General features: G+C 53.6%; 1 protein-coding gene across 1 annotated transcript in view; it reads right to left on the bottom strand.

Annotated features, from left to right (window-relative positions):
* Myo15b (myosin XVB) overlaps positions 1–14,351 on the bottom strand; it is a 41,053-nt gene that overhangs the window by 22,072 nt on the left and 4,630 nt on the right. The window contains exons 8-22 of the mRNA XM_076544016.1: positions 14,216–14,329; positions 13,941–14,102; positions 13,156–13,269; positions 13,006–13,064; positions 12,769–12,932; positions 11,379–11,505; positions 10,953–11,076; positions 10,606–10,740; positions 6,471–6,596; positions 3,611–3,694; positions 3,321–3,419; positions 3,020–3,135; positions 2,902–2,947; positions 2,632–2,756; positions 176–356 (exon numbers count right to left, since the gene is read on the bottom strand). Coding sequence (XP_076400131.1) covers positions 176–356; positions 2,632–2,756; positions 2,902–2,947; positions 3,020–3,135; positions 3,321–3,419; positions 3,611–3,694; positions 6,471–6,596; positions 10,606–10,740; positions 10,953–11,076; positions 11,379–11,505; positions 12,769–12,932; positions 13,006–13,064; positions 13,156–13,269; positions 13,941–14,102; positions 14,216–14,329 — 1,776 coding nt within the window. The remainder of the gene's footprint in view (positions 1–175; positions 357–2,631; positions 2,757–2,901; positions 2,948–3,019; positions 3,136–3,320; positions 3,420–3,610; positions 3,695–6,470; positions 6,597–10,605; positions 10,741–10,952; positions 11,077–11,378; positions 11,506–12,768; positions 12,933–13,005; positions 13,065–13,155; positions 13,270–13,940; positions 14,103–14,215; positions 14,330–14,351) is intronic.

Raw genomic sequence — 14,351 nt, 5'->3', positions numbered from 1 at the left:
GACTCTCCACACCTGGTCATGCAATCTATCCAGGGTAGCCTTCCAGCCAGCCCCACTCTACCTGCCCATCCCTGAGAAGGACCACCCAGTGCATGGCTTGTCGTGTTTAATCCAGCAGGGGTCTTTCCTTTTCAAGCACGTCTACCCACTCTCTTGTACTCACACATACACCCACCTGGGTGGTTCCAAGATGATAGACTGGTGACTCCGCCCCCAGCACTTGGCTGAGGATGGTACCACACCTCTCCTGGTCAGAGAGAGCTTCCTGTCTCCCTGACCCCAGGGCCCGGAACCTGTCGCAAGGGTACAGAGATGAGGCTGGAAGAGCAAGGGCCGTTTCAGACCTTGATTGACAGCTGAACCCCTTGATAATTACTCAGTTTTTGGATCAATCAACAACTTGGGAAACCCCGGGTTCTAGTCTCTGTTGCTATGGACGAAATCCTGGACAGGAGACAACTTCTGAAAGAAGGGATTTCATTGGTTTACAGTTCTGGGGTGCAATCCACTGGTGCAGGGAGTCAAGGCAGGACTTTGAAGCATCTAATCTCATCATACCACAGTCAAGAGCAGAGAGCAGTGAACACTTGGACTCAGGTCGCATTCTTTTTTTTTTTTTTTTTTTTTTTTTTGGTTTTTCAAGATAGGGTTTCTCTCTGTAGCTTTGGTGCCTGTCCTGGTTCTCGCTCTGTAGACCAGGCTGGCCTCGAACTCACAGAGATCCACCTGCCTCTGCCTCCTGGGTGCTGGGATTAAAGGCGTGCGCCGCCACCTCCTGGTGCATTCTCCTCTCTTGTACAGTTCAGGACTCCCTGCCTAGGGAATGGTGCCATTACAGTGGGTTAGGTCCTCCCACATCAATTAACTCTCAAGACAGCCTTCCACAGAGACAGCCCTACAGGCCAGTGCCACCTGGACAGTTTCTCATTAAGATTACCTTCCAGGGGTTGGAGAGATGGCCCAGTGGTTAGGAGTACTGAACACCCTTCCAGAGGACCGGAGTTCAATTCCCAGCAACCACATGGCAGCTAACAATGGTTTGTAACTCCAAGATTTGACACCCTCACACAGTCATACACATAGGCAAACACCAATGCAAATAAAGTAAAAATAATTAAAAAAAAAAAAAAAGACTATCTTCCGGTGGTGGTGGTACACACCTTTAATCCCAGCACTCAGGAGGCAGAGACAGGTGGATCTCTGAGTTTGAGGCCAGCCTGGTCTACAGAGCGAGTTCCAGGACATCCAGCGCTACATAGAGAAACCCTAGACTATCTTCCAGAGCCGGAAAGACGGCTCCATGGTTAGGAACACTTGCTGCTCTTGCAGAGGACCCAGGTTCAGTTCCCAGCACCCATGACAGCCAGCTTACACTTGCCAATAACTCCAGTTCCAGGCAATCCGACCCGGCCTGTGCAAGTACCCGCAGGCACATGCGCACACACACAAAACAAATCTAACAAGGCACTAAAACAAAACCACCACCCACAGCTCTTTCCCATGAGTCTAGGTTGTGTAAACCTCACAGTAAAAATAACCAGTACACTCCGCCAGGGCCAGGCAATGTGCCGACTCCAGGCAGAGCGCTGGGAGGTGAGACCTCTGCTCCGGAGAACGGGCAGGTTGTCAAAAAGAAGAGATGATGCTGTGAGTCCAGACAAGGCCAGAGGAGCAACCCTGGGCTTCTGTCTCCCCGGGGTGCCTGCCACAGGACTGCGGCGGGGCTCAGGGCGTGCCTGCAGAGGGTGAGGCAGAAAGCTTGCCTGCCCATCAACAGACCGGCCAGTGCTGGGAACATACTCCCAGGTCCCCTAGCAGAGGGCAGCGCTTCCTGGAACAGGTGACAATCACTGACTTGGCAGGTATCCCAGAGCGAGGACAGAACCTTCTCACCTGTCACCTGTCATTCTCAGTATTTAGCTCAGGGACAGGCTCACACCACTCATCGACTTCCTGCTTCAGGCTCCACCCCTTGGGCAGACTGTCCCATGCTAAGACAGTCATAGGCAAAGAAGGTAGTCAGAGCCCTGAGGTGAAGCCTCAGAGGCGGATGGGAGGCGAGTCTAGGCTGAGGCCAAACAGACACCACCACAAACAGTCACCAGTTTTCCTGGCTGCTTCTAAGGTCTCCATCAAAGGCTATCCCAGCCTCACTGCGCTACATGACCTCTTGGCTCCCCATGGCTGCCCCTGCACCTGCCATCCCTTATCCATCTGAAAGGCTCTGCTAACTGTCCTCCCTCATCTCACTGACTCAGTCACGATTTCAGGATACTTGCGCTGTGTCCACCTGGCTGCTCGGTAAGGTCCCAGGGTAGGCAGGACCCAAATAATCTCCAGCAGGGTATTAGCATCAAGGAGATGCGGTGAATACTGAAAGGAGCATGCACAGGAGCGCGCGCACGTGTGTGTGTGTGTGTGTGTGTGTGTGTGTGTGTGTGTGTGTGTGTATGTGTGTGTCTGTCTGTCTGTCTGTCTGCCTGCCTGTGTGTCGGTCTGCCTGTGAGGAACAGGGAAGGGGAGCGTGTTGGAAGTCAGGCACATGGTCCCTTTTCTTTCAGGACCACATACCTGGGGTTGTCCTGCAGGCATTGGCCCAGGTCCTCAGCTACCCCCCCCACAGAACCCTACCTGGCCAGGAAGAGCTGGAAGGGCACTCGCACAGGGAAGTGGGCACTGCGGGCGCCTATGACCTCCAGGACACCAGCCTGGCGCAGCTGCTCTGCCACGTGCCCCACATCAAAGAGGCCTGGGAGCTGTCAGCCAGAGAGGGGCACAACCAAGGAGAGCTGGAGTCGGGGGACTAGGGCTGACGGAGGGTCTCAGAGAAGGGAGGGGCTGTGGAGAGCAGGGCAGGGGTGAGGTTAGGGCAGGGGTGAGGTCGGGGGAAAGGGAGCTCACCTTCCCAGGGGTGGGGTTCAGACAGTGGATGACATAGACATGGCTCCTGAAGAGTGAAGGGGACAGTCACAGACCAGGCTACCCTCCAGCTCCCTGGGGTCCAGGGCGCGGTCCTCACCTGCCTAGCCGGGCTAGCAGGTCCCCCAGGGACCGCTGGAACCGAGAGGCCAGTGTGGGTTTGCTCTGCTCTCTCCCAGCCTTCGGCTCTGCTTCCTGGAACAGGCTGCCCACAAGCTGAGGGGTGAGAGGAGTCTCAGCCGTTTCCATCCTGGGCCTGTCCACTCACCACACAGCCCCTGGGGAGCCAGGACACGCAGCCCTCAATACTGGCCCCCTGCATGCTCGTTCCTCCAGCCAGGGGGGCACGGTGGCAAGGGCTAGCCGCGCAAGGCTTGATGGTGGCTAAGCTACGTGGGCACCTGAAAGGCACGCCAGGTCACCTGCAGCTGGCTCTGTCCAAGCATCTCCACCATGGCAGAGTCCAGGTGGTCCCTGTTCCTGCTTATGAACTTGTGCACCTGCAAGAGAGGCGGCAGGTGGGCAGCCCTGTAAGAGGCTGGTTGTGCACCATGCCTCAGAACACAGGCAGGCCTCGGCGTTGCATAGTCCTGCTGGGCGCCTGGCCTTTTGGTTCATCCCAGAAAACATGGGTCCATGTTTTAGCAAAGCTGTCTTCTTCCAGGGCATGTACGGCAGGACAGTTTCCTACCCCTTCATCCTCTGCCTCCTCGGTATTCTCTTGGTGTGGGAGCCCAGCTGGGAGACAGGCTCCCACATTTTTCAACAGGGAACTCTTGAGGAGAGAGGGATAAGAGATATTAGAAGGATAGAGGGGAGAGAAACAGAAATGTAGGATAGCCTTGGAAGGGCCCAGATCATTATCCACTGGCCCCTTCTGTCTCTTCTAAAGGGCCTTTTATAGGAATGCCAAGGGGTGGAGCAAAAGACCTCCCCCGCAGCTCAGCCAAGTGCAGATCCTTTCCAGTCACCTGGTAACCACACACCTGGTCAAGCAATTCTTTAATGCAGCTCTGCTGGGTAAAGCAAGCTCAGACCTCACTAGACCTTTGTGGGACTCCACATCTTAGTTACTCTCATGAGTATTTCTTCTCTAGATCTCAGAATAGTGGGGCTAGAGAGGTGGCTCAGTGGTTAAGAGCACTGGCTGCTCCTACAAAGGACCGGGGTTCAATTCCCACACTCACATAGGAGCTCATGCATGTGGTGCAGGCAGGCAAAATATCCATACACACAAAATAAATAAATCTTTAAAAAGAAAAAAAAGCTGGACAGCGGTGGCACAGGCCTTTAATCCCAGCACTCAGGAAGTAGAGGCAGGTGGATCTCTGTGAGTCTGAGGCCAGCCTGGTCTATGAAGGGAGTTCCAAGACAGCCAGTATTGTTACACAGAGAAACCCTGTCTCAAAAAACAAAACAAAACAAAAAAAGAAATCCCAGAGTAATTTTTCTTGTTGTTATTTTTAATCAAAACCCAATCTCAAGGACAGGACTGTAGCTCAGCTAGAAGAGCCCTTACCTAACATACACCCAAGGCTGTGGGTTTGAATCCCAGCATGACCTGAACTGGGTATGGGTGTTGCACAGCCACAACCCCAGCATATGGAGATTGGAGGCAGAAGGATGGGAAATTTAAGGTCATCCCTGCCTAGAAAGAGACCTAACGACCAGATGAGGCAATATGAGATCCTGTCTCAAATCAAGGGCCAGGGATGATGGTACATGCCTTTAATTCCAACACTTTGGGAGGTAGAGACAAGTGGATCTCTGTGAGTTTGAGGCCAGGTCTACAGAGTGAGTTCCAGGGAAGCTGGGGCTACATAGACAAACCCTGTGTGAAAAAAACAAAAACAAACAGGACAAAACCCACCCAAACCAGTCCCTTCCCCTCCTGCAGGAATCCACAAGAGTTTTCACCAGATCAGCGTTATTTTTCTAGATTCACCAGGCAAGAACTGGCTATAGGAAGAGGTCTGTGCTGGTGAGGTTTTGTTGTTTGTTTGTTTTTTGGTCAACTTGACACAGGCTTGAGTCATCTGGGAAGAGGGAACCTCAACTGAGAAAAAGCCTCCATCAGATTAGCTTGTAGGCAAAATATATGTGGGGCATTTTCTTTCTTTCTTTTTTTTTTTTTTTTAGATTTATTTATTTTTATATATACAGCATATATGCCTGTACAGCACTAGATCTCATTACAGATGGTTGGGAGCCACCATGTGGTTGCTGGGAATTGAACTCAGGGCCTCTGGAAGAGCAGTCAGTGCTCTTAACCTCTGAGCCACCTCACCAGTTGTGGGGCATTTTCTTGATGAATGATTGATGTGGGAGGGCCCAGCCCACTGTGAACAGTGCTTGTGTGGCAAAAGAAAATTAGATAAACCGGTTGTGATGGCCCACATCTTTAATCCCAGCATTCAGGAAGCAGAGGCAGTTGGAGGCCAACCTGGTCTACAGAGCGAGTTCCAGGACAGCTAGGGCTAAACAGAGAAACCCTGTCTTGAAAAACAGAGAGAGAGCCGGGCGGTGGTGGCGCATGCCTTTAATCCCAGCACTCGGGAGGCAGAGCCAGGCGGATCTCTGTGAGTTCAAGGCCAGCCTGGGCTACCAAGTGAGTTCCGGGAAAGGCGCAAAGCTACGCAGAGAAACCCTGTCTAGAAAAACCAAAAAAAAAAAAAAAGAGAGAGAGAGAGAGAGAACAAACTGCATAAGAAACTGGGCCAGTAAGGTGCCTGCTTCCCGAGTCCGAGGACCCAAGTTCAACCCCAGGTATTCACACCGTGGAAGGAGAGCACCAACGCCCAAAAGTTATCCCCTGACCTCCACATGTGTGCTGTAGCATACACAACCCCGTCTTCCCCACACACACATTAAAAACATAAATATTCAGCATGAGTGGGAGGGGCTCCCAAGGCCCCACCCCTTGCTGAGGAGCTATGAAAAATAATTAATGCTCGGAATTGGGTGTGACCTGATGCTGAGGTGGAGTTACACACTGCCACACCTTGGAAGGGACCTCCCTGACATTGTCACCTGGCAGATGACTCAGCTTGGGAGGGGCAGACCCTAAGGGACAGGGCCTTACTGACTCACCCTGGAGTCTATACTCAAGTGAGGGGAGAATTCCCACAGAGCTACACCTGGTTTGATTTGGTCTGCAGAGTGGTAGCACCGAGCTCTGATCTGCCCTTTGTGATTGCTACCTCCTGTCTCCCATACCTTCTGATTGAGGTCTTATCTGAGAGTTTTCCTAGGGGCTCAAAGACTATGCAAACTTAATTTAAGAACAGCCAGAACACTGGTATTCTGTACGGAGAATTTGACTTTGGCATTGTCCCTCTGGGGGGCTTAGATAGGAAGTCTTGGTATAACTTGGTAAAGGTATGGATTGTATAACAAAAGGGCCCTTTGCTAAACGAGGGTGGACCAGTCTCTAGAGAGGAATCCCCCTGCAGCTGAGAAAAGCTTAAGATTCATCCTCAAGGTGCATCTGTCTCCTGATTCCACGGCCCGAGTGAACCCACACCCGACAGACAACACTCAAGAACAGATACCTGGTAGGTGACAGCCCCAGCAGAGTGCCGCACGGTGAATATGGGCAGGGGCAGCTGAGGCTTGGCGTAGCTCGGATGATCACCGTGGTGATAGTGGCACTTCTGGAGGAAAGTGTGGTCTGTGGCCTGGTGACGAAGGAGTCACACGTCACTCTTTCTCAGGGTTCGTACACGCTTGCTGTTCCCTGCCGGGACCTCGCTCCCTCCTGGAGACCCCAGAACCACACTCCCTAGACAGGGAGACTGGTCTCCCCAATTTTTTTCCTCAGACAGGAAGAGTCAGTAAGTCTGTACAAAGTGTGTGCTCTTTCTTGAGGATTTGGAACAACCAAGTGCTACTTGAGAAAGTCGGGGTCCCCTCAGGCCCAGGGGCCACCTCCACCAGCCCTAGATGTGACGTTTCTGAGAAAGCCTGAGGGAATCACAGGGAAATAGACACAGATGTCAAAACCACTCCAGGTAGATCCCGCAGCTACAGCTTCTCAGCAAGTTCACACAGGTCGCGTTATGTAACTTAAGGGCTGGCAAGACGGCTCGGAGCGTAAGAGCAAGGGCTGCTCTGCCCGAGAACCTGGTTCAATTCCCAGCTCCTGCGTGGATGGTGGCTCACGGTTGTAACTTCAGTCCCAGAGAATCTCACGCCCTCTCCTGGCCTCCTCAGGTACCAGGCACACACACAGTATTCAGACAAAAAACCCATACACATAAAACAAATCTAAAATTTTTACAAAGTGACCCTGGGACTTCAGAAAGACCTGTGATAGGTTTTCTTTCGTTTTGGAGAGTTTCCTATGTAGACCAGGCTGGCTCTGACTTCACATTGACCCACCTGCCTCTGCATTCAGAATCTTGGGGATTAAAGGTTGGATTCAAGATTTGCACACTATGCTGTTTGTTTGTTTTGGTATAGTCTTGTCCTGTAGCCCAGGCTAGCCTCCAATTCAACTGTGTAGCTAAGATGACCCTCCTCACCTCTACCTCTAGAGTGCTGGGATCACAAGTGTGCATCTTTTGCCAAAATCCCTTCTCAAGGGAGGATTAGGCAACACCTGTCCCTTTGCCCAAGGTCCCTGTGGGAAAAGCATGGTACAGTTCCACCAGCGTCCACTCTGGGGAACCAGTTAGTTTACCAGGCTTACTTAGCGAGCAGAGGTGAGGGGTACTTAATGGTGTGGGTGCTCCTCCCCCAAGAGTCTTACCCCGCAGGGACGATGACTCTCCTCTAGCTGCATAGACGGAGCCCCTCCCCCATCTTCCCTAGCCTATAAATGCTAACCCCCCCACCCCCCCCCACCCCCCCCACCCCCCCACCCCCCCACCCCCCCACCCCCCCACCCCCCCACCCCCCCCCACCCACCCACCCCCCCACCCACCCACCCCCCCACCCACCCCCCCCCCACCCCCCCACCCCCCCCCCACCCCCCCACCCCACCCCCCCACCCCCCCCACCCCCCCCAGCCACGTGCCATGCAGGCCAACGAGGGCCGAGGGCCGCATCGAATACAAGCAGTAAAGTGAGGCTGGATACTCAGGTGAGCGTCCTGTGACCCTCCTGATCCCTCTGTGAGAGACTAGAAACAGTTAAGAACCCACCTGGGATGATCCTTGGCAAGGAGGCACAGCTGAACCCCTGAAGATGGTGGTTGGTCGGCCCCAACTATTCGATAGAACAGCACCACCACACCGTGGTGATCAGAGCTGGGGATCGAACCCAGGGCTCTGTGCCTGCTAGGCAAGCCCTCCACCAACTGAGCTATGTCGCTATCCCAGGGTCGTTATTTTTGGTGTCTACCCTCCAGCCTCAGTTCCCAAAGGTCTGGGTTCTGCACATGTTCTGTGACTCCACAGAGCTCCCCACCCAGGCACACAGCTGGGATTCTCATTTATTGTGAGAAATGATCTCATACGCACTGCCTAGCTCAGCCTGGCTTTATTATTATTATTATTATTATTATTACTACATCAGGCTGTGTTGGCTTCAAATTTGCGTTCCTCATGCCCCCGCCTTGTGAGAGCTCACAGGTATTCATTACCACCCCGGGTCGGGTGGAGTTTGTTAGACTCTAGAGACTGAATCCACTGTCTCACACACCAGGTAAGCACTACCACTGAACTGTACGCCCCCAGGCTCCCTCCCTCTTCCTTTTTAAGGTAGGGACTTTTGTATGTTGCCCAGGCTGGCCTTGAACTCCTGAGCTTAAGTGACCATCTTGCTTCAGCTTTCTGATGGGGCTACCCTGCCAAGCCTGACTTTGTTGTTGAGACAGGGCCTCACTGTGTAGCCATGGCTGTTCTGGGACTCCCCGTGTAGACTAAGCTGGCCTCAAACTCATAAAGATCTGCCTGGACCTGCATCCTGAGTCCTGGGACTAAAGACACGTGCTATCATACCCATCTGATTGATTGATTGATTGATTGATTGATTTTTGTTTTTCGAGACAGGGTTTCTCTGTGTAGTTTAGTGCCTGTCCTAGAACTCACTCTGTAGACCAGGCTGGCCTCAAACTCACAGAGAACCTACTGTCTCTGCCTCCTAAATGTTAGGTGTGAGCCACCATGCCCAGATTAACATTTTTAAAAATTAATTAATTTTTAGGTTTATTTCCTTTTTAATATGTGTGTGTGCTTTACTTGTATATCTCTATGTGCATCACATATGTGTCTGGTGCCCATGGAGGTCAGAAGAGGGTATCAGATCTGCTGAAACAGAAGTTATATTGACGGTTGTGAGCCACCATGTGGATGCTGGGAATTGAACTTGGCCCCTCTGCAAGGGCAGCCAGTGCTCTTTACTGATAAGCCCTCTCTCCAGCCCCAAACATTTTTTCCCACTCTCCTGGATCCAGGAGGGGAAGAACTGAATCCTCTGTGTCTGATTTTTTTTTTCCCCTTAGAATGGTTCCTGCATGCCAATTCTTCTGTTCTTCCTTCAATGTGAGCGCCCCACAGATGGAATCCGAGCCCTCAGACAGGCCCAGCCCGCCTGCAGCTCAGTCTAGTGCAGAGAGAAGTCACACTGACTGCACTTGACTGTAGTGGAGGGCTCTTTGAGCCATGCCCTGAAGCACCACCCCTACTAACAGTTACACCTGCCTACGACCTTGAGGTACCTGCCCCAGGGGTGTGGCCTTAAGACCTGGGGTGCACATCTGCAGCGCTCTTGGCTACTGCATGGTTTGGACTCTGAGACCTTGGACCAGGCAGATCAGTGTGGGACATAGCTCAGCTTTCCAGACCCTACGATAAATCTCCTGTCTCCCGGGGTTGTGAGTTAACCCCCAAACAAATTCCTTTGATCATTAAGCTGATTCCGTGTGTTGCTAGTGACTTCATCACATTACTTGACAATCAGGAGTGTCTGCTCTCTCCAGGGGTTCAAATACAGGGTGGCAGAGGCTGATGTGTAAGGGGAGTATTTACACCCCATAGCCAGTTACTAACCCAAGAAGCATTTATAGCTGGCTGTTGGTGGTGCATGCCTCTAATCCAGTACTTAGGATGTGATGCTTAAGGATCAGGAGTTCAAGGCCAGCTAAGACTATATACATGATATATATAAAACAAAGCAAGACTAAGGGGCTGAAGACATGTCTGAGAGCACTGGCTGCTCTTCCAGAGGTCCCAGGTTCTGATCCCAGGACCCACATGGAAGCTCACAACCATCCTAACTCCAGTTCCAGGGGATCCAACAACCTCTTCTGATTTCCATGGTGTGTGTGTGTGTGCTCACATTTGAAGACAAAACATTCATACACACCAGGTGGTGGTGGTGCAAACCTTTAATCCCAGTACTCAGGGGGAAAAGGCAGGTTGATCTCTGAGTTCAAGGCCAGCCTGGTCTACAGAGTGAGTTCCAAGACTACACAGAGAAACCCTGTCTTAACCCTGTCTTGAAACAAACAAACAAAAACAAAAACAAAAATATATTCATACAAAATTAAATGTTTCTTTAAGGCATTGGTGGAAGCCCAGGGCTTTCCCTCTTGAATGCACCTTCCCTGGGCTGTGGAGAAAGGCTGGGTCTCTGGACCCTACAACCTGCTTGTCTCCCAGGAGGCCCTGCTGGCCTCATCCTGGCTGCTTAGGGCCCCCATTCCTTGTCTGTGACACGGAGCATCACTGACGACTGGTATACCTGGGCTAGCCATGTCTGGGAGTCCAGGATGCTCAGGAGGCTGTGGGGCTGGCCCACCAGGAGCTCCAGGCAGCACTCCCTCGGAGGCGGCTGCGGAATGGGTACCCAGCTCAGCATCTCCCGCTGGCACTCCTCCTAGAAAGAACCAGTTTTTGGTAACTCACAGCCCACGTCTGTCGGGGCAGGGAGCAATCACAGAGCTGACAAAGAGATTCCCCTCCTCGTACTCATGTACATGGAGGTTAAGAAGGACTGACCCTCCCCACCCGCCAGGAAAGGGGGCTTTGGGGCAACCTCTGGGCTGGGCAGTGCTCTGTCACCTGCCACAGCTGTGCCCAGCTCCCTACCTCCTCCTGGGCCAGCAGCCTCTGGCTGGAGAAGAGCTGCAGGCGCTCGCTGGCCAGGTTGCTGCACAGCTGCTCTAAGCCGTTCACCCCGCAGCGCCTGGGGTGGGTGAAGACGGCATCTGCACTGGAGGTGGGGGCAGGCGAGTGGAGACCCCTCCCTTCTCTCCAGGGCTCTAGAGTGGTGCCCCGCAGCTGAGACCGCAGCCAACAGGGACAAGTCTAAAGGACACGGTGCAGCCTACAGGCCACCATAGACCAGCCCCAGCTGTGTATCATCAACCTTCCCTCCAGCTCTCCACGCTCCTGCCCTCTGCTCCAATTGCGCTGTGAGCCTCTGGAGCTCTGATCACGGCCATCCTGAGAGGCTCTGGAGGGTGCATCTTCCCACTGTCTGTCTTGGTGGCCCTCAGAATCCCATAGCCTCACCAGTAGGTCCCCCTGGCGGCCACCTCCAGGAAGCCTTCTAGCCTTCCTCCCCTGCTTTCCTCTGCAGCCTCAGCATGCAGGCTCAAGCCCAGGAGGGCACCCACTACCTTTGCACAGCTGTCCACACCTGCAAACACACCAGAACACGAATGCATACAACCCTTCCCATCCAAGACATTCTAAGGAAGGCAGGACACAAAGGGCAGTGAACAGTGCCCACCCAGGAACTGGGGGTGCCCTATCTCCTTTCTCCAAGCCCCGTTATTGCTGGCCCCTCCCCACGACTCAAGGAGGCGACTCTTGAGGCAAGGAGTGCACAGCTGTGACAGTCTGGAAGATTGGAAAGGGTCTATTTCCTTCCTCCTTGGTATGTGGGAGGTGGGGTTGCAGACAGACCCAGCCCGAGGTGGCCATGCAGGACAGAACTCTCCAGAAGCGATGCCAGAACAAGACAGAGCAGGGCAGGACTCTATCTGTAGAGAGCTAACATTGCCTACTTTACTGCTGGGGCCTCAGAAGGGTAAATTAACTGTGTGGGGTCACACAGCCAGCAGGGGAGGTGAGGCAGAGAGCCCTGGGGCTTGGGGTGGGCTCCAGCCCCTCCCAGAGGGAATCCAGGAGGGTTCCCAGGCCCGGCTGGGAAAGGCACATGTGGAGGACCACCGTCCTCCCAGGAACCTGCAGATGGAGATAAGTGGATCGAGAGCCCCAAGATTCTCTGCCAGCCTCAACCAGACTCTAAAGACCCAAGAGGCAGGACCTGTTCCCTGTCCATCCTGGTGCCTCCTCATCCCCACCGAGGGACACTCAAGGACTCCACTCAGTCGCCCCAGAAGAAGCCAGCAAAGGCATAGGTCAGATAGGCAAACAGTGTAGAGAGGGAAAGGATGGGACTCCGTACAAGACACACAAGTCCTCAGCACTAAGACTTATTGGCCCCCAAGGGACAAAGGACAAGGAATAAGAGACAAAGACAGGAGATAGAGGACAAGGGAGAAGAGGAAAGGATCAGGGAGGGGGGGGGATATCTGCCCAGGAGGGACAAAGGACTGTCTCTGGATAGAGAGGAGACTGGCGTGGCCCAGTGGCAAATGGCGGTTTATAAAGGTAAAGGGGAAACCCCATGTTAGGATGAGTTGGTTTGTTTTAACTGGGTATGCTAATTTAGTGAGCTAAAAGGGGGTTTTGATTGCTGAACTTCAATACTTTGATTGCTGGGCCTTGGTAGTCAGCCTCAGGAGGAGGAAGTGGCCAAATAAGGGACTAGACCTTGGTGGCCAGCTTAAGGAATGCAATCTAACGGTTTTTAACAAGGGGGAGAAGGTTAAAAGGCAAAACCTCGGGCCTGTTCGAGCCCTCCGGGGAGGAGCTGGGATAAGATGGGCACCACCTGCCTGCTCCTCCCCCTCCCAAAGGGTGACCTCAAAGCCATAGGCGTCCACGACAGTGATGGTGCCCACACTGTCTGCCTCCCTTGGTGGAGCCAGCCTCACGTTGATCTGCTTCAGAAGCCAGTTGAAGAGCCTTGTGTACAGGGCCTTGGCCAGGGCGTCCCTGCAGACACGGTAAGTGAGCCCTGCCCAGCAGAGTGCCACACCTGGCTCCCCTCTCTGATCCCCAAGGTTACCTGGCATCGATGGCGCTTTCCACCGGCAGAGATCTGGAGACGCGGCCATAGGGAGTGTCCTGGAGACCAGAGACATGCTCAGGATGTCAGGCCATACCCACAGGTGCTTCAGGCTGCGCCTCCCACCTTCCCAGCACCCTTGGGGCTCACCATGACCCTCTTGGTGACTGCCCCTTCTAGGCGCTCTGGTCGCACCTGGAGCAGCCGGGCTGCCAAGTGAATCTCAGCCCAGCTGGACACAGCAGCCACCTCTTGGGACTCCCGCTGGACAGAGGAGGGGGGGGGGACAGAAAGAGCTTTGCTTGTGTGATGCAATAGTGCCCAGGCACGGCCTTGCTTTATCTAGCCAGCTGCCCTTCTTTAGGGCCGACAGCAGACCGCTGTGGTGGTGCACGCTTTAATCTCAGCACTTGGGAGGCAGAGGCAGGCGGATCTCAGTGAGTCTGAGGCCAGCTTGGGCTACAGAGTAAAACTCTGTCTCAAAATAAATAAAGAGCCAACAGCCCACAAGGCACTCTGGACTGTGGTGAGCCAGGCTCCGGGCGGGGCTGAAGGCCCTGAGTGTGAGCCCCGACTCTCTCTTAGTGGCTGGGCCATCCTTTTCTCTTTCTCACTCTCTGCTGCCTTTATTGCTAGAGGGAAACCAACACCCCTTGGGACACAGCTGTTGACATGAGAATTAAGTTTCTTTTAAAAAGTGTCAAGGGGAGCTGGAGAGATGGCTCATCTGTTAAGAGCACTGGTTGTTCTTTCAGAGATCCTAAGTTCAATTTCCTGCAACCACATGGTGGCTCACAACCATCCATAATGAGATCTGGTGCCCTCTTCTGGCCTGTCCTTGAGGGTGACAGCTGAGTACCAAGAGGCACACAATGGCTTGGCATCACCACTGCCCATCCAGTGTGCTCACTGATCCTGCCCACAGGGAAGCCCACCTCTGAAGAAGAGAAGCAGATGTTCCCCAGATGCAGGATGGTGGCCAGCACAGCCCAGACTTCAGTCAGCTCCTCTGCACACAAGCCCAGCACCCGCAGGGCCTCCACCAGCCCTTTGAAGTCCTGGGCATCGTCTTTGCGCCGGAGCCTGCAGGCTCTGCCCTGCAGAGTACAGCAGGTGTGTGGTGGGGCAGCTCCTGGCATCCCCGCAGCATCCTGAAAGCCCTGGCTGAGCCCCTGTCTGGGCGCACCATCCATGAGCGCCTCGCCCCTACCTGGTTGAGGTAGTAGTAGGCCTCAGGTCCCTGCAGAGAGAGCTGCTCACGTTCCATGGGGTCCAACCCTGCCAGCAGCTCATAAAAAACATGGAAGCTTCGCTCAGCCTGGGCCTTGGAGAGAGAAACTTGCTTA

Source organism: Peromyscus maniculatus, chromosome 8 (genome assembly GCF_049852395.1).
Source record: "Peromyscus maniculatus bairdii isolate BWxNUB_F1_BW_parent chromosome 8, HU_Pman_BW_mat_3.1, whole genome shotgun sequence".
In the NCBI taxonomy this organism is placed as follows: Eukaryota; Metazoa; Chordata; class Mammalia; order Rodentia; family Cricetidae; genus Peromyscus; species Peromyscus maniculatus.
Note: the sequence above shows the minus strand (reverse complement) of the source record. Positions and strands in the feature narration are given on the sequence as shown.